This window comes from Cucumis melo, chromosome 3 (assembly GCF_025177605.1).
Source record: "Cucumis melo cultivar AY chromosome 3, USDA_Cmelo_AY_1.0, whole genome shotgun sequence".
Lineage (NCBI taxonomy): Eukaryota > Viridiplantae > Streptophyta > Magnoliopsida > Cucurbitales > Cucurbitaceae > Cucumis > Cucumis melo.
Genome location: NC_066859.1, coordinates 13,433,684 through 13,456,980, shown reverse-complemented (window position 1 = coordinate 13,456,980; position 23,297 = coordinate 13,433,684). Strand labels below are relative to the sequence as shown.

Here is a 23,297-nt window from a genome sequence, read left to right as displayed (position 1 = left end):
ATAGAAAATAAGAGAAATTAAAATTATCAGGATCCCTAGCCCCCATGTTGTCATAGAATACATATTAAAAAACGAACTCAATCAAAAGCCCTTTAAATAGATTACAATCTATTTATTCTTTGGTAAATGATGCACTTTAAATAAAAAAAAAAAATTGGGAACACACATAAGCCAAATGATGCACTTCCAACATCAGTGATTTTCTTATTAAACCTAAAGAGATGTATCTTTTTTTTTTCTCACTTTGTTTTGATATGCAACAGACTACTCATTCTTTTTTCTACTTGTTATTGTACAGATATACCCCTCATTTGTTATTTTGGTTTTCTTTTTCCTGTGATGGTAGAATTCCTTATTTTGTTGGTGAGATTGATTAAGTACAAAAGAAACTTCCATGGTGAGATAAACAAAAGAAAATTCCATAGCTTTGGGTGCTTTATTGGGAGAGTTGCTGAAAGGAGTTCATTCAACCCTGAGCTTGAAGTACTCAAATCACAGGTTGAGTTTTTAATTAAAGCCATTAATGGATAAGGTGAGCTTGGTGATGATTTCAAGCTTCAATATTCTGATCAAACCTTGAAGATACTCATACATAAGCAACTTATTAAAGAATGCAATAAAGCTGCCCTTGTTGTTTTACCATCACAAGAGACTCAAAGATAAATTATAAGTATCATTATTAGCTAACCTTATATTCACGATCATCACCATCACAACATCTTCATATGTTCTTTTAAGTATATATATTAAACACTGTTGATGTGCCTTATTTCTCTCATTCTAAAAATGTTATTTCATTTCTTAATACTCTAACTAAACACGTGGATAGTTGCTTGTGAACATAGAACTTTGAGTATGCTTTTTATGACTTTGGGACACGTTTGACTAGGGTCATTTTCTTTTGTATTTTGTTTTTGAAAATTGAATATGTTTGTTTGCATCGATGATCTGATTCAGAATTTTGTTTATTTACTATCAAATTTGTGATTCAAGTAGAGAGCACTGTTTCCTGATAGAGATTGCTTTACTCATGTGAGTTCTCCAAATAATGAAAATGATCTCTAAAGCCTTGATCAAATATCTGTAAGTTAATTTCATTTGACTATTTTCCTTCCTGATCTTTATCAAATGAGGTTGTTTGTGCTATTAATAATGTAGAAAGAAAGCTACATTGATTTAGAGAGAGGTATTTACAACATCAGATGTGTAAGATTTATGATTGTGCGCATAGGGAAGGTTAGCTCTAACCATTGAAATATTTAGTGCATTAATTGAGTTCTTGCCTTGGGACTAGAGTGTGATTAATGGTTCATAGACCCATAGTTTGCACTTGTATAGGATCGTTATTGGTAGGTATATCCTGCTAGGATGGTTGCAAGGTGGTCTGACAGACTTTAAAATGTCTTTTTTGTTACTAGTGGAATTTAGATTTCACCTTGTGCTATGTGAAAAGATGAGGAAGATGCATTCTTGAGTTATTAGTTTATGCTCATAAGATGTTTGATGAAATGTCTCGTAAAAGTCTCTTTTTCTTATGCATTGAGTGAGCGTTTTGTTTGGTTTTTTAGTATTATTTTTGTGAATGTAGGTTGTTCAAAAGATGCAAACTCCTAAGAAGTGTTGGTTTTAACATAGGAAACATATTGTATCATTGTATTATTTATTTCTTTTGTTATTGAACTGAAAGGTTTTGGTTAATATTTATATTCTTCATCTAAGACTTCCTACTATTCTGGTATATAGGTGACGAAGGGGGTTTCCCATGTACAAAGTAGAAGAATGGGCAGTAAACTGAAGTTTGAACTTGAGAGATTTCTTAGTTTTGACAAAGTTGAATGTTGGTGCTCATCAGATAAATGAATTTCAGGATTTTTTGGGAGATGGCGTTGGAAAAATTCTACGTTTCCATTATTTAATTTGTGTTCTTCTCCCTATACACAAAAAAATAAACACAGAGAAGGACGCTGAGCTAGAAACAGAGGCCATGGTAAAAGGTAGTATTAGATTCATCAACTTTTGGTGTTATATATTGGAAATGACTTATTGGGCTTGGCCCAAATAGCAAAACCATCAAACCTTGTCCCACATCGATAAATCTTGAAGTGGGATGAGGAAATATAAACTCCTATCTTTGAAGAGGACTACAAATCAAGTTAGTGGTGATAGCATAACCCTGTCCCACACGCGCGCCGTCGCCGTTCGGTCGAGTGGGCGGGCTCGGGCTTGGGCAACCTCGCTTGCGCGAAAGATAGGAATATAATTTTATTTTTTATTCTTTGGCAGCTAAGGGACACGTGTAACCTTTTTAGACAGTCAAGGCATTCACGTACGTGGCGCACTTTTATGCGGTTCAAACGTACGTACGTGAAACGTGTCCAACGTTCTCTCTGCCAGACTTTTGCGAAGTTCGCTCTCGTCCTCTTCTTCCCGTTAAAGACTCTCCTCCATGCACTTCTTCCCTCACCCCTCTATAAATTGGAGAGCACCCATTCATCAAATCACACAATTCACTTCAATCGCCCTGTGTTCTGAGCTTTTATAAGCCCTTTGTTTCTATTCCCTGTACTTACGAGTGCACGTTCGTACCAGGGAAGCTGTGTTAACCTTGGGGAGCAAACGACATAACGATTAGCACCAGGGTCAGTCGAAATTGCTTTCAAGGCAGTGGTTCGTCACGGCACAGCAATAATTCTGATCGACCTTACCTTCTAACAATCTGAAAGCAATTTATCGATCAAGACCTCCAACAAAATCCTACCGGACCTGTCTAAAGTTGAGCCACTCGACGGAACAAACTACCGCCGTTGGTCCCAAAAGTTGCTAATCTTCTTTGAGCAACTAGAAGTTGATTATGTCCTCACTACAGATCTCCCGTCATCTGACCCCCCAACTACCACGTCAACATCCTCTGATCCAGAATCATCTACGGGGCCTCTTACAACTGTCGCTATCACTGATCAAGTAAAGAAGGACCAAGTGATTGATCCTGAAAAATATGCAAAGGATAACAAGATCGTTCGAGGATACCAGTTAAACCATATGTCAGACCCGATGTTTGACCTCTTCGTAGTCCAAAAATCTGCCAAGGACATCAGGAGCACCCTGGAATCACGGTATGGAAGAGATGATGCTGGACGGAAAAAATATGTAGTTGGAAAATGGCTACAATTTCAGATGACTGACGACAAACCAGTCGTGGAACAAATACATGAGTACGAGAACTTGGTGGCAAACGTCTTGTCTGAAGGCATGAAGATGTGCAAAATACTTCAAGCAAATGTCCTGTTGGAAAAATTTCCTCTATCCTGGAATGACTACCGTAATCATCTCAAGCACAAGAAGAAGGATCTGAAGCTCCAGGAACTCATCAGTCATATGCGCACGGAAGAAGCCAACAGACTGAAAGATAAGTTAGCCTCCTAAAATTTAAATTCAGTTAATGCTAACTTAGTCGAATCATCCTTTGTAAACAGAGACAGAACGAAGCAGGAAAAAGGGCATAAAGGGAAAAACTCAGAGAAGAGACAATTCAAGACTACTGGGGGGACAAATTAAGAAGAAAAAGCTGGTCTGCTATGTGTGCGGAAAGGAAGGGCACAAATCATACCAATGCAACCAGAGGAAAGGGAGGCCAAGTCAGAAACCAACACCTCAAGCCAATCTAGCAGAGCAAGACAGTGAGATCATAGCAGCCATAGTAGAGGCCAATCTGATAGAAAACAAGACGGACTGGATTCTGGACACTGGAGCCTCGAGACACTTCTGCACCAATCGTGAACTTCTCCATGACTACGAAGACACTGCCGATGGAGAATGCGTGTTCATGGGAAACTCAGCCACTGCAGGAGTAATCGGGAAAGGGAAGGTTATTTTAAAGTTAACTTCTGGCAAAACTTTATCTTTAAGTAATGTTCTATATGTCCCTTCCGTACGTAGGAACCTGGTGTCTGGGAGTCTGTTGAATCGGGCCGGGCTTAAAATTGTGCTAGAAGGTGACAAAGTTGTCCTCACCAAAAATGGAGATTTTGTCGGTAAGGGGTATCTGTCTAATGGTCTATTTGTGCTAAACACGATTTCTATGAATGCAAATGCTTCCAGTTCTGCTTACTTGATTGAATCTGCTAACTTATGGCATGGTAGACTAGGACATGTGAACTTTGCATCAATTAGAAAACTTAAAGACTTGAGACTCATTAATACCTCTGAGACGCATGAAACTGGTAGATGCCCTATTTGCGTAGAAAGTAAATTCCATAAGAAGCCTTTCAAACCAGTTGAATATATAACTACTGAGCTGTTAGAATTAATTCACTCGGATCTAGCCGACTTTAGAACCACTACTAGTAGAGGTGGTAAAAACTACTATGTATCCTTTGTTGATGATTACTCTAGATTCACTAAGATATACCTGATAAAAACAAAAAATGAAGCTGTCAATATGTTCTTAAAATTCAAGGCAGAATCTGAGAATCAGTTATAAAAAAGGATAAAAAGATTAAGATCAGATAGAGGTGGTGAGTATTCCGATAAAACTCTTAAAGAATTTTGTGAATCAAATGGTATCATCCATGAATTTACTGCTCCTTACTCACCACAACAAAATGGCATAGCAAAACGAAAAAATAGAACTCTTAAAGAAATGATGAATGCCATGTTATTAAGCTTCGGTCTATCTGATAATATGTGGGGGGAAGCCGTGTTGTCTGCATGTTTTATTCTTAACAGGATTCCTCACAAAAGGCTAGACAAAACTCCATACGAACTCTGGAAAGGACGTGCACCAAATCTTTCCTACCTAAAGGTCTGAGGATGCTTGGCTAAGGTACCATTTCCTGCATTGAAGAAAACTACGGTAGGATCTAAAACCTTTGACTGCATTTTTATCGGGTATGCTCAAAATAGTGTCGCATATAGATTTATGTGTTTAAATGACAAAACTATAAACGAATCTAAAGATGCAAAATTCTTTGAGCATGTTTTTCCGTTAAAACAATCATTGTATGCTCCTAGCCTATCTAATAGAATGCATGATCCTGAAATCGTTAGTGAAACACCTGTTTCTGAAATTGTTGATACTCCAAACCTAAGTTGTGAATTAGAACTTAGGAGAAGTAAAAGACAGAGAACTGAGAAAAGTTTCGGTCCAGATTTCCTAAGCACCTTCATAGTGGAAAGGCGTGATGAAATTGACTGTAACTTCACAAACTTGTACTTAATAGATGAGGACCCTAAAACTTACTAAGAAGCGCTAAACTCTGTAGATTCAAGTATGTGGAAAGAGGCCATTAAAAGTGAATTGGACTCACTGGTCATGAATCATACATGGGAACTGGTGGATCTTCCTATGGGAAACAAGCCAATTAGATGTAAGTGGATCTTTAAAAGGAAAACAAAACCAAATGGATCAATAGAAAGATACAAGGCTAGATTAGTGGTAGTAGGATATACCCAGAAACAAGGTGTTGACTATTTCGACACATATTCTCCTGTAACTAAGATAACCACAATTAGGGCCTTGATTGCTTTGGCCGCAATACATAATCTTCTTATTCATCAAATGGACGTAAAAACAACCTTTTTAAATGGTGACTTAGAAGAAGAAATTTATATGACACAACCAGAAGGCTTTAAAATCTCTGGGCAAGAAAAAAAAGTGTGTAAACTGAGAAATTCCCTATATGGTCTCAAGCAAGCTCCCAAACAGTGGTACGAAAAATTTAACAATACGTTGATAACCAATGGATTTAAAATAAATTCCTCTGACACGTGTGTCTATTCAAAGATGGTTGGAGCTGATTGCATATTAATATGTCTATATGTTGACGACATGTTAATCTTTGGAACAAACATGGAGTTAATAACTGATACTAAGTTTTTCCTCTCGTCACACTTTGAAATGAAAGACCTGGGAGACGGAGACGTAATCCTAGGTGTTAAAATCAGGAAAAACAAAACCAGTTTGTCTCTATGTCAATCTCATTACGTAGAGAAAATACTAAAGAAGTTTGATTCCTTTGATGTTTCTCCTGTGAGAACTCCCTTTGACGCTAGTAAACATCTTAAGAAGAATAAAGGAGATAGTGTGTCTCAACCCGAATATGCAAAGATCATAGGTAGTATGATGTATTTAATGAATTACACTAGACCAGATATTGCATATGCTGTCAACAGATTAAGTAGATATACACACATTCCTAATAGATACCACTGGGATGCCTTACGCCATCTGTTGAGATATCTTAAAGGGACGATAGATTACTGTCTACACTTCAACAAATTTCCTGCCGTACTAGAAGGATATTGTGATGCAAACTGGGTCACAGATAATGATGAGGTTAACTCTACTAGTGGGTATGTATTTTTACTCGGAGGTGGAGCTATATCTTGGAAGTCTACAAAACAGACTTGTATAGCCAGATCCACGATGGAATCCGAGTTCATAACACTAGAGTTGACAGGACAGGAGGCTGAGTGGATCAAAAATCTACTAGGAGATGTACCATTGTGGGGGACATCTGTACCGGTGTCCATACAGTGTGATTCGTAAGCCGCAATATGTACTGCCAAGAACAGTGTTTATAATGGTAAAAGTAGACACATACGTCTTAGGCATGCAGTAGTAAAACAACTGCTAAAGGAAGGAACCATCTCCTTGGAATTTGTTCGATCTGAGAAGAACTTGGCTGATCCTTTAACCAAAGGACTAACAAGGAAAATGGTATTAGATTCCTCTGTGAACATGGGCCTGAAGCCCTTCGGAGATCCATAGCACTTGATAAATGGGTGGTCTATTGCGATAGACTTGATGGTCCATAGCCCCTTATTGGGTGGTCTGTTGCGATAGACTTGATGGTCCATAGCCCATCGTGTGGACAGTCCTTAAATGGACTAGATGGATAATCCAAAACCTGTGAGTTCATAATCAGTATGGACAATGAAGTCTCCATAGCTTATTTGAGTGGTTTGACTTGACAAACTTGATGGAGCATATAACGTGACAGTGAAGGTGGGGCCACCTTCTATGGAAGAGTTTAAAGGTCTCTTTCTAGAGCTCTCACGACGACTCGAGGTTCGGTCTATGTGCATGGCCAAAAAGGCACAAGTTTATGTTGCAAAAACAAAGGCTTTTCCCTAGAGATAAAGCGTGTCGTAAGGGTCTCAACCAAGTGTTACAAGGAGTTCAAGATATAATTCACTCCCTCTAAACAAGGTTGTTGCCTTACTGCACTACGCATCAATTCAAATCTTCGGATATTGGTGCCTAAGCTTAATATCTCCTCTATGCTTAGAACAAATCTCATTCTTTTCACTTACCCGAAAACTTTGCTATAGCAGTAATTTGTGGGGGATTATTGGAAATGACTTATTGGGCTTGGCCTAAATAGCAAAACCATCAAACCTTGTCCCACATGGATAAATCTTGAAGTGGGATGAGAAAATATAAACTCCTATCTTTGAAGAGGACTACAAACCAAGTTAGTGGTGATAGCATAACTCTGTCTCACACGCGCGCCGCCGCCGCCGTCCGTTCTATCGGACGGGCGAGCGGGCTCGGGCAACCGCGCTTGCGCTAAAGATAGGAATATAATTTTATTTTCTATTCTTTGGCAGCTAAGGGACATGTGTAACCTTTTTAGACAGTCAAGGCATTCACGTACATGTCCAACGTTCTCTCTGCCAGACTTTTGCGAAGTTCGCTCTCGTCCTCTTCTTCCCGTTAAAGACTCTCCTCCATGCACTTCCTCCCTCACCCCTATATAAATTGGAGAGCACCCATTCATCAAATCACACAATTCACTTCAATCCTCTCTTCCTCTCTTCCTCTCATTCGCCTTGTGTTATGAGCTTTTATAAGCCCTTTGTTTCTATTCCCTGTACTTACGAGTGCACGTTCGTACCAGGAAAGCTGTGTTAACCTTGGGGAGCAAACGACATAACGATTAGCACCAGGGTCAGCCGAAATTGCTTTCAGGGCAGTGGTTCGTCACGGCACAGCAATAATTCTGATCGACCTTACCTTCTAATATTATATTATTAATTCTGATTTAAATCTGAATTTGTTATTTGTTTGCAATTTCCCTTTCTTAATTTCTTGTATGCAGCAGGGATAGAACTTTCTAAAGTTGATATCAAGCAAGATGAATTTGGCAGTCTTGAACATTGTTGATATGCTGCTTCATATTCTGGAACATTAGTACTCGTTTCACTTCTTTTCAATGTTTGATTTCCTTGTTGTCTTCTTTATGATTGGTTGTGAAATTGATGTATAGCAATAACTGCAAAACTATTATTGCGGATCTCTACAGAAGTTGCCCTAATTGTTCTTATAATCTCTGCTTAAGTTGCTGCCGTAATATTTTTCTTGAGGATTCCAGTGGAGTCTTTAACATGTCCATTCCGAACTTGTTCTGTTTGATTGGTGGTTATTGAAGGGACTCATATCTTTTCTTTGAATGCTGATTTTTCAAGGTTTCAATGTATTTTCAAGACAAGCATCGGCCTTAGCTTATTTAATTTGAAGTTGTCAAAGAAAAAGCTTCTTTTTGTTGGTGTCTCTCTCTATTCTATTTGCAAAATTTTCCGACTTATGCTTAACCGGGATTGTATCTATTCTAGTTTAGGTATCTTGTATTGTTCTCTTTTTGGTTCTATGCGTATTAAGTGTGGTTTCATTGTATTGATGGAATTTTTTCTCCCGAAGGCTCTTGATAGAGGTGGTGCATTGTTGAAAGTAGTCAAGCTAGCCACGGGGCACAATGCAATTGATATGGTTGGAACAATTCTATTAAATATATTACGAGGTGATATTGCAAGGTATTTTAATAGTAAGACTTTTTTTTTTCTGTCAATTACTTTTGTCCCTCATTTAGTCTATATTAGACTGAAGTGATGCTTTGTATTTACAGATTGAGTAGATGTACTGCTAATTGCGAGTCACTGCTATTTCTTTCTTGGTTGGTTTATCAATTTTATTTATGTTATTTTGAAGTTTGATTGTCAAATAAGTGAGAAAAGAGTCTCAAAATGACCAGATTATGCTCTTTGTTTGACTTAGAACTTTGAGGAAGTTGTGGTACGATTCATAAGGGAATGTCAAAAATAGTAAAATGACGTGGAGCTCTTGTAGTTGAAAGCCATAAACAATTGATTTTCCAACCAAGGTAACACATCTAGGAGGACAGAGTTAAAAAATCACTTTTTTCATAGATATTTTTATGGGCATCTAAGGTAATTCAATCATTTCATTGTATGTCCAAAGCTCTTATTAATATCTAGTTCTTTGCTTCTCTAATATAAAAAATTCTCTTATCCTACAATTTTCATCATTTCATAGATTCAGCTATATCATAATTTCATCGTCATTATACGAAGAAAGATGCTGCCATTAGTTATCTTGAAGGGATAATTGAGAAACTAAGGAGTACTAAGTTGGTATGATGAATTGTTTCTTTTTTTATATACTGATTGATAATATTGTTGAAAATTTGTATTGTATAGATATTTCGTTCAAAATGGTCGTTGATCTTGTCGTGTAGGGGAAAGATGAGTTGCTTTGGCAGGTTGGAGTGTAGCCTATGTAGTGTGTGGTTGTTTTCTTTGGAAGAAATAGGAGGACTTTTGGATGCGAAATGGTTTAGTGCTTCCTTAAGGGTTTGTTTAGAGTGTTGATTTGAGTTATGAAATTGGGAAGTTAATTGGATTTGAGTTTTTATGTTGGAGTTATAGAAGTCTATGTTTAAGGTGCATAAATGTTTTGTTTGGCATTGGGAAAGATGGGGAAAAAGAGGTAAAGAAGGGGAAGATAAAGTGCATTTAGAACACAAAGTTGATGAAGTTGAGTTATTCAAGACCATTTCTGAGCCAAACATCCTCTTTTAATGTTTAATGCTTGTTTTGTTCTATGTATCTCCTATTTGCTTTCTTGTGCATTGTTATACCGTCTTGTACTGAGAGGTAGAGTTATATTCATGGATTAAGAAAACTCTTCTGGTCGTAGTTTAGTTTATGTAAATTAGATTATTGTTTTCCATATACTAGACATTTATTGATCTTAAACAACATTTTTTAAAATAAGAACTAAACTGTTATAATTTTAATCGTATGTTGATTAAATTGATATCACTAAAGTCCTTACACCACAAAGGAGATCAATTTGTTATGTGTTAGATACCTAGATTAGTATAGGACAGGGGTGTAAAGGTAATTAGATATGTAGTAGTTAGGGGTTATAAATAGGAAGTTGGGGAGAGAAGAGGGCATATGAAGATTCTAGTAAAGTTGTTTCTGTAATTCTAAAGATTAAATGATGCTTCAAATGGATTGTTGGTTGTTGATTGTGTATATTGTGTCGATATTTTTGTTGAAGGGTTGTATCTCAAACTCACACCATATCGCAAGGGTTGTTGAAGGGTTCTCCACACCCAAGGTATACAAATATGATTGCTTTACTTTTCAACTTATTGTGTTGATGTTGCTTAGTTTTTTATAGATTGATATTGGTTTTCATAATGTTATGCAAAAAATGTTGATTATTCATTTGGCTGGCAATATTATGAGCTAATCAATTACAAGAATTCATAGGTTGCCACATAAAATGTTTTTTTTTTTAATTTGGGAAAAGGATTGTATATGATTGCATCTATGAAATATTTCTAATATTAGACTGAAGAGATTTAGGAAAGCCTGATGGATGGGGTAGACTGAAGAGATTTCTGTGGATTGGGGTATGAATATAAAATCTTGAGAACTTTTTATCCTTCTCTGCAATTTTAGTGCTTCAAACAGCTTTGGTATTCTAAATAAATGGTTTATTTGGATATTGTTTGTAGATAATTGAAGTCATATCGGGTGAAAGCTAAGTCAGTGTGCAGATGGCAAGGCGACCGTTGAAAATTGAAGACTAAAAAGGCGTTTAGGATTTCTAATTATTTAATTCTTGTATTAGGATCTTTTTTCATGTACTTTTGTAGAATGTATATATAAACACAATATTAAGATTTTATTTTGTGTATTCAAATGTAAAAGACGAATATTATAGTTTCTAAAATAATATGAATTTCATTGATTTGTTGGCATGAAAAAATATTTATCTACATGGACCCAATGTCGATCTATAAAAAATGGACAATAATGCAATAATTAAATAAAAATAAATTTGTAAAAATAAACCCAAAAACTACGCTTTAATGTCGGTTATAAACCGACATCAGAGTTCAACCGACATTAAAGGGCTTCAATAACACTATCAAAGATGTCGGTTGAAAACTGACATTAAAGACCTTTAATGTCGTTTTTAAGCCGACATTATAGAGGCCTTTAATGTTGTTTTTAAACCGACATTAAAGCCCAACCGACATTAAAGTCCTTTAATAACGCTCGCAAAGATGTTGGTTGCAAAGTGACATTAAAGCCCTTTAATGTTGGTTTTAAACTGACATTAAAGGTCAGATTTCTTCTAGCACATAGAGCTTTGATTCACTTTGTTGGACTTCGATATTCCATGACAATTAAAAGATAATCATATTATAATTAAAAGGTAATTAGATGACAATCAAATTAAATTATCCTTTCAAAAGACTAACTAAAATTGAAAAGTAGAATGTAATAATCAAATGGTAATCAAATGTCTATTTAAGAAAACTAACTATAATTGAAAAGAAAAGGTAATCAAATGACTATCTCAGTATTTTGTTGTTGTGGTTAAGCTTCCAATGGTGATTTTTCACAGTGCCAATGAAATGATCGAAAATGTCATGTAGATTACAAAAATGAAGAATAATAAGAAGCTACATTTGAATTAACAAAAAAGAAAAAAAAAAAGTAAAGTAATCCTATGACAATCATAATGTAATAGAATCATAATGTAATAGCAAAAAAAGTAAAGTAATCCTATGAAAATCATAATGTAATAGAATCATAATGTAATAGCTATTACATTATGATTGTCATAATGTAATAGCTATTGATAGAAAAATGGAAGGTAATCGTATGATAATATGATGGTAATCAGAAACTACTTAATAATTGACAAAAGATGGAAGATGATGAGATGATTATCGATGAACAACTTAGTAATTATTAAAAATAAAAATAAGGTTAGTAGATAGTAAATGGTATCATATTAAATTAAATAACAATGAGATGGTAAATCAATATCATTGACAATTAGATAATAATGTACATCAAAAGGCAATCACACAATAATCAGACAACAATCAAATAACAATCGATATCATTGATAATTGGTGGTAATAAGATGACAATAAGATAACTATCAGACGATAATCAAATGCAGTTACACATTTTTAATTATAAGGACATTTTGATCACCGGAAATTTTAATAAGGTTGGGCTTGGTAAACTGCCACTTCTACAAAATTTAAAATGTTAAATCACGAACTTAATTTTCATTTTATATTTTGGCAAAAGTGCAAGTGCCCTAAAATATTAAGGATATAACAACTTTTAAAATAATTTCCAAATATGTAACAGATTTTTTATTTATTTTGTGTATATTCGTAAAATACCCTTGGATTGAGAGTAGTTGCAATGTTCCTAAAATATCCTTGTTTTAAGAGTAATTGCAGTGAGTAACATTTTTAGAAGAACTAATTAATGATATAGGAAACTTTAAAACAAATAGCAAATATAGTAATTTTTCTCCAATATTCTAACTATTTTTTGTTTATTACAAAAATAACCCTAATTTCAAATGAAAAAGAATCTAGCATAATTTTCTTTGCCATCCTCTTAACCGAACATTCATCATTTTTGTTGGAATTCATTCATCCTTTACTCGCTTAAAATCCATCCTCTTAGACGTTTCTCTCCTCCTTTGCTCATGTAAGAATTTGTTATAAGAAACGATGAAGTTGAGTGAGTTTTGGTTTCTCGACAAATGAATCTTTTAGGTTCCATCTTAGAGAATATAATTGGAAGCTTATCAGAGAGTTGATGAAGTTTTTAACTAAAGCAACAATTAAGTAAGTGTAATTAACTTATGAGTCTAGACTTCATTTAATTAATTAACAGGTGGAATTCCAAGTGGAATATCTTTATGCAAGAAGTGTTTTAGTTTAGACTTAAGCCACAACCTTCTAAGTAGCGAAATTCCATTGATTTTCATTCAATTTTTCGTTCTACCTTTTCCTTGATTTTTCATCAAAACAAATTCATTGACTATGAATTCCATCATTTGTTCGTATATATATTTCTACAATCAATTGCTCAAAACATAACGAACAATAGGATTGTTTTTATGAAAAAAAAAAACCAAAATAAAAATACCACCGATAGAAATCCATATATTGTCTTTAAAATTAAATTTAACTTTCTTTTAAGTCTATAATTTAGTGATAAAAATTTAATATCGATAGACTCTAATCCACACAAAATAAACAATGAAACTATCTTTTCTTAAAGTCTATGAAACCTATCATCAATAGACTTAAATCAACAATACTATAAAAGCAATAATGAAACTATATATACCTTTACTTATTTTTTCCTCAAAATAACTTCAATTCATTTTTCAAGTCATTCGATGTTAGAAACATAGTATTGATAAACACTTAATAACTACAATGATACATATTATTCTTACTTTCCGTATGGTAATTCAACTTTCTCGAAGTGTATCAATGATATAAACCTATCATTAATAGACTTTAACTAATAAAAAAATGAAATATAAATTTTCTTACATTTTATGAAAATAAATTCAACTTTCTTCCGATCTACTAATCAAAGAAATCGAAACCTATCACCGATAGGGTATCAAATACACAACAAAATAATTGAAACCGTATATTTCCTTATTTTTCATAAAAAAGAGCAACTTTCTTCAAGTCTATAACTTATAGAAACTCATGATCGATAGACTATAAATAACAACAAAAAAAAGGGAAAAAAAAAGAAAAAAAGAAAAAAAATATACATTTTCTCACTTTTCATGAAAATATATATATATATTCAACTTTCTTCTACTCTATCACTAATAGAAACCTATCATCGACAAACACTACAAATCAACTACTTCGAAAAAGCAACATTAGAAACTATGTATTTTCTTACTTTTCATGAAAATAAATTCAACTTTCTTCATGTCTATCGTTAATACAAATCTATCTAATAGACACTAAACAAGTTGAAAAAAAAAAAGAGAAAACACAATGGAATTGTATACATGCTTTTCATGAAGATATATTTAATTTTCTTCAACACTAATAGATACTTATCAACAAACATTAAAAAAAAAAAACCAAAGAAACTATGACTTTTTTTCTTACTTTTCATGAAATTAAATTCAACTTTTTTCAAGTCTATCAATGGTAGAAACTTATCATCGATAGATTCTAATTAACAACACAAAAAAAGGCAGTTACTTTGAATATATTTTCTATGACATGGTTCTATCATTGATGAAAGTTTGTTGATTATAAAACTTTATCATTCATAGAAGCATTAACGATCAATTTCTACGAATTATTTAAAATTAAAATAAAATTATGAATCATGGTAATATGTTTTCAAGGATATGCGTATTTTCATCGTCAATAAACTTACTTGACACTAGCTTCAATGACAATTCTAAAAACGTGAAGAGTAATAATTCTTGACTATTAAAAAATGTCAAGATAATATGTTTTTGTAATAGTGTAATCGATGATAAAAGTATCACTTATAGGTTCGAACTTGCATTATTAATCAATTTTTATCATTTATAGAAAAAAAAATCATGAGTCACACTAAAATATTTTTAGTGATATGCTTGTATCGTTGATAAATTTTTTGTACTTATAAAAGTAATCATTAATAGTATGTTATTACTAATAGATTTGTGCTACAAAAATATTGGTGATAGAGGTATATCAACAAATAGTTTTCTATCATTGTTAAACCGATATAAAAGGAGTCTATCAATGATAGTGTGTTATGGTGCCTATCAACAATAGACTTCAAAAAGTGAAAATTTCATGTCCTCAATGAACTATTAAAAGTCTATCACGGATAAACTTTAAAAACTCATATTTTGTGCCACAAACTTACCTTTAATGAGTTTTTCAAACATTTTACATGGACTGAAGGTAAATTTTGCCATATTTGCCATTTCCGGACATATGCAAGGAGCTCTATTTTATTTTTAAATAGAAACTTCAAAAAAGTGGATTAATTTTATAGTAAGAAAACAAAATTTAACTAAACATTTTTTTTATAAAAAAAAAATTAGGTTCATACATAGTTATTTATTGTGAATAATATATTTAAAATTGAAGCTAAAATTTGAAAATTAACCCATTATGACCTAAAATATCGAAGGAGAGGAAAAAACAAAGAATGTAACAAGTGAAATAATTAATATATTACCAAGTCATGTGAACTGCTAATTTGCAGAAGTCCAAAAATTATGAAAAGAAAAATTAAAACCCCAAAGTAAAATTGGGACAAAAACTAAAAAACAAAGGATTTGGGTCTAAGAACTTTCTAAACCTGTTCGACTCTACTACTTTCTTGGTTTTCTTCTTCACGATCTCCAACTTCATTCTCTTTGGACATTTCTTCTAAAGACTTCCCTTTAGATTCCGGAACCAAAAAGCTAAAAAGTAACCCAAACACATTGACAATTCCCAAAATGATCAAAGAATTCCTCATTCCAATCCCGGGTGGGTAACCCAGATCGGTCTTCGACGGGTCTTGACTCTGAGCAGCATACAAGAACCCAAAAGCTCCAACAATCGCCCCAGCTTTCCCAGCTGCAGCCGATATCCCATGACAAGTTGACCGAAACCGAGCCGGAAAAATCTCAGCAGGGACAACAAAAGTAGTACTATTGGGTCCAAAATTAGCAAAGAAAAACGTAAGCCCATACATCAAAACAAACCCCACATGGTTCCCGGTCCAATGATGGTAAGGAATTGCAATCGCAAACATAAAAACCGTCATGAAGAAAAATCCAACCACTTGAATAAAGAACCGACCAACCCGGTCTATGAGAAGAACCGTGGCCCAATAGCCAGGAACCGTCCCACAAAGGGCAATGAGTGTCTGAGCCTTAGCGACTTTGAAAACCTCTTCTAAAGCACTCATTGTTTTGGCCGGTGGCAACCAACCCACAGCACTAAAAATGTCCTTTTGGAATAAATTTTGGCTATAATAAGCTACATCGATTAGAAACCAAGTGGTGGCAGTCCCTAAGAGATGAATCCCATGTCTCTCCAGAAATTTCTTACTAAAAAACCCAAAGTTTGAATTTGCATTTGTGTTACTTTGAGTCTCATTTACCACATTTTGACCGATTTCCACATTCAACACCTTCGACATGTCAGCACAAGCTTTCTTATTGTCGTTGGCAACCAAGGCAGTGTAACGCGGCGTTTCCGGCATTTTCATCCGCCAATAGTATGTTAAAAGCGCCGGCAAGGAACCCAACATCAATATAATCCTCCATACGTAATCCGCTTCTGGCACCGTCGATTTCACGGCGTCCACCGAGTACGGCGGAGCTTTGAAAATGGTCTTGAAAATTAAGGAAATTACGATCGCTACCGTGCCGCCAGCGAGAATTCCGAACCCCTGCATTGCGAAGACGGCGGCGATAAATGCGCCTCGAGTTTTCTTATTGGAGTATTCTGCCATTATGGTGGCGGATAAAGGGTAATCTCCGCCGATACCGAAGCCGAGCCAGAATCGGAAAAAACAGAGTGTGGTGATGACGGCAGTCGGAGAGCTGCTGAAGGAGAGACCGGATGCGATGGAACAGACGACCATGAGGATGAGGGTGAGGCCGTAAACGCGCTTGCGGCCGAGCTTGTCACCGAGCCAGCCGAAGAAGAGTTGACCGGCGAGAGTGCCGGCGAGTGCGACGCCGTTGACAGCTGCGGCGACGGCCGGAGGGAGGGTTCCTGGACGGGAGGAGCCTTCGACAGTGTAGTAAATGCGGCCGAGGAGTTTGGTGACGAGGGATATGCAGAAGAGATCGTAGGAATCGGTGAAGAAGCCCATTCCGGCGATTACCACCGCTGTGAAGTGGTAGAATTGGGTCTTTGCACGGTCAAGAACGGTGAGAAGGTGGAGCTGATCAGTAGCCATGGTGGGGGGATTTACGGAACTTCTGAGAAAATTATTTGGGGATTGACAATTTCGACGGAGTTTGATAATATATATGTAGAGAAAAAAAAAGGAAGTCCTAGTGGGAATTGGAAAACGAGAATGGATTCGGAAAGATTTAAAATGTTCATTTGATATTTGCACAAAAAGAAAAGAAAATAAAAATTTGTATATTAATCAGATATTGCATTTTTTTTTTATCGATTTTAACTTTTATTAACGGAAAAGAAACCCAACTTACTTTTAGATTTTTCCTTTTTGAAATATTTTACTACGAGATTAATATTAGATTTCATATCTAAATCTAAACGATTGTTTTTGTTGGATTTCTTTTAGATTTGACGAAATCCACTATTTTTATCGATCTTTTATATTTATATTTGATATATGGAATGGAAGAGAGAAAAAAAAAAAAAAAAGTCTACGTCTTCTTCATTTTATTACAAGACCGTAAATTATTTTGTTATATTTATGGAGATTTTTCTATTTCTTTTAAATCCAAATTATTATAGACCGTTTTATATGATTATGTTTGTGAATTCGATTCTAGTTATACGGTGTCCCTTCCTTCATGTTGGTCATATGGTTGTTGCTAACTACTCCCAATTTCTCCTCTTTCCGATTATTGGCTTGGGAGACTTCCTTACTTCTAGCTCATCCTCTTTGTATTCACCCTATAACATATAACATATGCATAAAGTAGAATCAAAATATTTACCCAATACCACAAAATCTTAAATTTCATATAAATACTAATATATATTGATATATTTCTATGATTGTATTGATAGACATTGATAAAAATTTATCAATATCATTGATAGAATATAAAATTTTATTTTAAATTATAAATATTCTTTAACAATTTTTATACTTTACTATGATTTCAAGTTTCTTTTTTTTTTTTTTTTGAAGATAACGTTACTAATATTATAAATGTATTATTTCCATAACCTAAGTTACCCATTTTCACAGACCTCATACGGAATTTCATATTACATAATTGTTCTCCCAAATTTATTCTATTTACTTTAATTTGGGTTGGAGATTTGAATTGTTGGGCTTTATATTTTCCCAGGGCATTGGTTTTTACAATTTCTCAAACAATGTTCACATTAGCTTTCCAGGTCAAAAGATTTTCCCAATTTTTTTTAATAATATATTTTTTAAAAATATTGTCAAAAATAGGGTTGAAAACAAATTATTGTAATTTCGGCAAAATCGTGTACACGACTATGCTTAGGAGTCGACCCCACAGGTTTCTTTTCTCCCATTATTTAAAATATATATTAATATTTAATATAGTGTGGACCCCACACCTTTTTAACATATTTAATATATATATAAATTTAATAAAATAATTAATATATATATATATATATATATATTAAATATTCAAATATTCAAATTTCAATTTTAAAAAATATCTTTCTTACTTAATATTTTTTCAAATTTCAATTTTCAACTTTTAAAAATACATTTTTTTATTTAATATCTTTCCAAATTTAAAATATCAATCTTCAATTTTTTTAAAAAAATATATATTAACAAAATATGTTATTAAATATTTAAATCTCCAAATTTTAATTTTCAAAAATATATTTAGAGATCGAAAATATACAAGAATTTATAGAGATGGGAATTTGAATATTGGAAAGACCATTCTCTAAAATTGAAAATTAGAATTTTGAAATATTTAATAAGGAAAGAGATTTTTTAAAATTGAAATTTGGAGATTTAAATATTTAATAACATATTTTGTTAATATATCTTTTTATAAAAAAAAATTGAAGGTTGCTATTTGAAATTTGGAAAGATAACTAATGAGAAAATTTATTTTTAAAAATTAAAAATCAGAATTTGAAGAAATATTTAATAAGAAAGATATTTTTTAAAATTGAAATGTGAATATTTAAATATTTAATATATATTAATTATTAAATATATTTATATATATTAATTATCTTAAAATAAGGTGTGGGGTCCACAACATATTAAATATTAAAATTATATATATATATATATATTAAATAGGTTAAAAAGATGTGGGGTCCACACTATATTAAATATATATATATATATATCAAATAATGGGAGAAAAGAAAATTGTGGGGTACACGCATTGAAGTCGTGGATCCCGTCTACGACTTACAAGCAAAGTCGTACCCGGTACACGATATTGCTTTTTGTCAATAGCCTCCTACCCTATTTTTGATAATATTTTTTAAAAATACATTATTAAAAGTAAATGTCCAGATTTTTCTGAAGAATATATTTTTTTTAGAAATTCTTCTAGATAATAAAAAAATTGAAACTATTTATAAAATATAACAAATAACGTGTGTTACGGAGAATTTGATAGATTTTACTATATATTTTTAAGTAGTTTCAATTTTTTATATATTTAAAAATATACTTCTTTTTTTATTTTATTTAGGCTGATTTAATTCTTTATCCAATATCTTGAAGCACAACATTACCTTTCCACTAGGGAGTTGTTTCCTGGTTTGAATTTGAGTATTTAAATGAAATTATAAAGCCCTTCTAAGGTTGTCCAATTGTGTTTATTGAGTAAGTGGACATTGAATATTTTTGAAGTTGCATTTGATTCTCAAGCAAGAGTTGTTCTTTGAACGCCATTGTGTTCTAGCTCGTTGTTTGCTATTCCACTGTGCAAGTTCTTTATCCATTGAAGCAACACATTGAAGAGTATTATAGCTTAGAGGAAGCCTAAAGAATTTTTGTTGAGAAGGGATTGTCAGTCTTGAAAAAAGCCTATGTATAGTTCAACTTTAGAAGAGGCGTTCTCTATCTTAAGAGGCTCTGATCCTAAGATTTATCCGTGAATGGCATTTACTTACGTGAAGGAAAAATAATGTCGTTAGAATGTTATTTGTCATATGGTTGTAGATGTAATTAAGCCTACATAACCACGATTCAAATCTACTTCGGATAAAATTAAATAGGACACTTGACATTAACTATATATTTTAAAGATTGAATTAGAGCATAATTGATGCACTCATATACAAGTTGTAGCACCTAAAGAAAAACATGTACCATATATTAGTCAAAAAAGTATTATCACCAAAAATATTATGAAAGTTTGTGATTTACATTTATTTGGGTTGAATGGGAATGTGCCACTCATGATGCTCGAATTTCTGTGGAGTTATTAAGAAGGCCATGTTTAGAATTTCACATCCACTGAAAGTTTAGTATGCAATAATTAATACATTAATGTTTAATATATTTTTAAAGTATTTATTTTTATTAATAACTGTTTATTTAGTTATTCTAGGAAATTATTATCTTTGTAGTCCAGTTATCCACAAATGAAACGATATTTAGGTCCTTATAAAGGTGATCGATACCATCTTAGCTAATTTTTGATGTGGACACCAACCAAAAGGCATGGAGGAGATATTTAATCATAGACATTCTTTGTTAAGATGAACAATTGAGAGAACAATTGGTATTTGAAAGAAACGATGGAAAATTGTTTGACAAGTGCATAGTTTAATCATCATTCGACACACAAGTGAAAATTGTTGTTGCTTCAATGACTCTTCATAACTTTATAAGGTAAGGGTCATTGAAAAATAGAGATTTTGAGTTCAAGCCTTATGTTGATGAGAAGATGCTAGTATTTTCAAATAATGAAAGAAGTTGTGAGGGTGGCAATGAAGAATAGGTTCATGAAATGGAGATGAATGAAGAACATGATTGAATTGCACGACTTCTTATGTTTAGATGATTATATTGTCTAGAAAAAGTTCTTACTATTGATGTTTTGTTGTCGGAGATTAAGTATACACTACAAGAAATCTGGCCTTTAATGTCAGTTTAAAACCGACATTAAACCGACATTAAAGGCCTTTAATGTCGCTTGGCGACCGACATATTTGCGAGCGTTATTAAAGGGCTTTAATGTCGTTTGGGCTTCAATGTCGGTTATAAACCGACATCTTTGAAGGTGTTATTGAAGGCCTTTAATGTCGGTTCATCTTTAATGTCGGTGGATAATCGACATTAAATATGTCTTTAATGTCACTTATGATACATCTTTAATGTCGTTTTTCCACCGACATTAAAGATGTCTTTAATTTTTTTTAACCGACATTAAAGCTGTCTTTAATGTCGTTTTTTCAAATTTATTTTTATTAAATCCTTGCATTATTGTCCATTTTGTATGACACCAAATAGTTAAAAATGAAATACTTGTACATATAAAAAATGAAATCTTAATAATGTGACAATTATATACAACTTGGATCCAAACACAGAAATTATGAAGCTTAATTATTACACTGATCATCCTTTGGAAAAAAAGAAAGAAAGAAAGAAAAAGAATATATTGAGAGAGCAATAACTAAAACTGCAACTAATAGCAAAGTAGAACGCTTCACAAATGACCAACTTCAAGATCTTGTCACAAAGATGAGGGTCTGGCTAATTGTACTCACTTGCAACCATTTCTTCTATTGCAATCATTTGTTTAGTGATAACTCCCTGTAAAAGACATCAAGATGGTTGAATTGATAAGTAACAATGTTATGACCTAGTTGCTAGTAGAAATATCAAAATATCAAAATGAGGATGATATGATAGTTCCAAGTCAAGTTTCTATTCATGTTTTTCATAATAAGTGCATAAAAAATCCAAGTCAAGTTTTGAGAAATAGTCACCACCATAATAGTCTTTTCATTGCCAAACAAAAGAACCAAACATAAAGTCACCACCAAAACAGTTGTTTCTTCACATAATTAAACTTCCCGCTTTTCTAAATTGTTAAACAGTATTTGAAACAACACCACCAAAAAAAAATTCTAAACCAAGTGCAACCACATAACAGCCTTACCAAGATAATATTGTAACTTATTCATTCAAGTCTTCCTAAAAAACAAATTGAGAAACATGGTAAGATAAACTTTTTTGTATAATACCTTCAATTTCAAACAGTTGACTGAAGCTTGAACTTGAACCATCAATTTCCTACATATTATTTGGTGCTTGTGATTTTCTTGATTACACAGATAAGAGAACAATATATCTCTTGGGTGTTCTTATGGCTAAACAACAATTATTACAATAGAGCCATCAAAAACAAGAATCTGATTTGAACAACATAACCACATTACAAAGAAAAACAGCAAACAACTCCATAACCAATATAGCTATAATAAATATCTAATTTCTCATATGTTCACTATCTATAACCTGAAAAAGAATACTCCAATCCAACTTTTACAGACAAAAATCCAATCTTCCCATTCTCAGAATGAGTATGATCTACTTCCAAGTGTAGAAAAAAGCTAATTAAAGAGCAAATAATTGATGGCCAAAAGTAGAATTTTGGATTGGTTTTTCTTGGCCTATGTGGTAGGAATACGTATTGGAAATGGCCACAACTAGGTAATAATTCACTAACAAGTAAAGAACTTGTGAGATGATCTTAATACCACATCAACGATGATCTCATGAGATGCATACAATTGATTGCAAACCTGTCCATACTTACGGCTATTATTATGATTTTCACTATCATTGTTGTCTTCACCATTTGCTAAATTATGTCTACTATTATAAGTCACTGAATCAACCAAAGTGAAACCATTGTGTGCACAAATAAGTTGATACTATTCCATGGTTTCCTTCCTCCTTTGATTACTAATTAATAAAGCAAAGGATTTGTTACCACACATAACTTTTCTTGAATTTTGCAGCAAGCTTGTGAACCTCATCGTGCAGATGATTGTTGAGGGAGTATAAGGCTGAGAGAAGAAAAATATTGCTAAAGTCACAACTCTAGAAAAACATATTAACAAGATAACAATCACACAAGTATTCCTTTTTCCTTCAGGATCCGGTTTATAACGGCAATATCAGAGGAACAGTTAAGGAATAGTTAAGGATTTGTGAAGACCGTACCTTGAATGAAACATCATACGTAAACACAATCTCCTTATTAGTGTCAACTTCTTGAGGAACAGTGCTGCCTTGGATTAAATTCTTGGTGTCCTTATTACATGTAAGTAGCTGGGGGTTCTTCTCGTTCCACTCCTTGTATTCATGATTAATACTGTTACAAACAATGAAGGAGAGAAATTACGCTACTGTATTGATCATATATACATATATTATTAACTATGAATAGGCACACTTGAATCAAATAGCACTCAAAGGGAATA

The 23,297-nt window shown here is 33.2% G+C and overlaps 1 protein-coding gene and 1 long non-coding RNA gene across 2 annotated transcripts; both read right to left on the bottom strand.

Annotated features, from left to right (window-relative positions):
- Positions 1-15,483: 15,483 nt before the first annotated feature.
- On the bottom strand, positions 15,484-17,129 carry LOC103488635 (probable inorganic phosphate transporter 1-7). Its single transcript, XM_008447459.3, has one exon. It carries the CDS (start codon positions 17,086-17,088, stop codon positions 15,484-15,486), a length of 1,605 nt encoding a protein of 534 aa, XP_008445681.2. The 5' UTR covers positions 17,089-17,129.
- A 4,247-nt stretch (positions 17,130-21,376) lies between these two features.
- On the bottom strand, positions 21,377-22,963 carry LOC127148553 (uncharacterized). Its single transcript, XR_007819636.1, has 2 exons — positions 22,805-22,963; positions 21,377-21,618 (listed from the first exon to the last, which is right to left on the bottom strand). It is a non-coding gene; the product is annotated as an uncharacterized LOC127148553 (long non-coding RNA).
- Between the last annotated feature and the right edge of the window lie 334 nt (positions 22,964-23,297).

Bases quoted from the DNA above. Each gene is read 5' to 3' on its own strand.
- LOC103488635 (XM_008447459.3), bottom strand. From the start codon at position 17,088: ATGGCTACTGATCAGCTCCACCTTCTCACCGTTCTTGACCGTGCAAAG.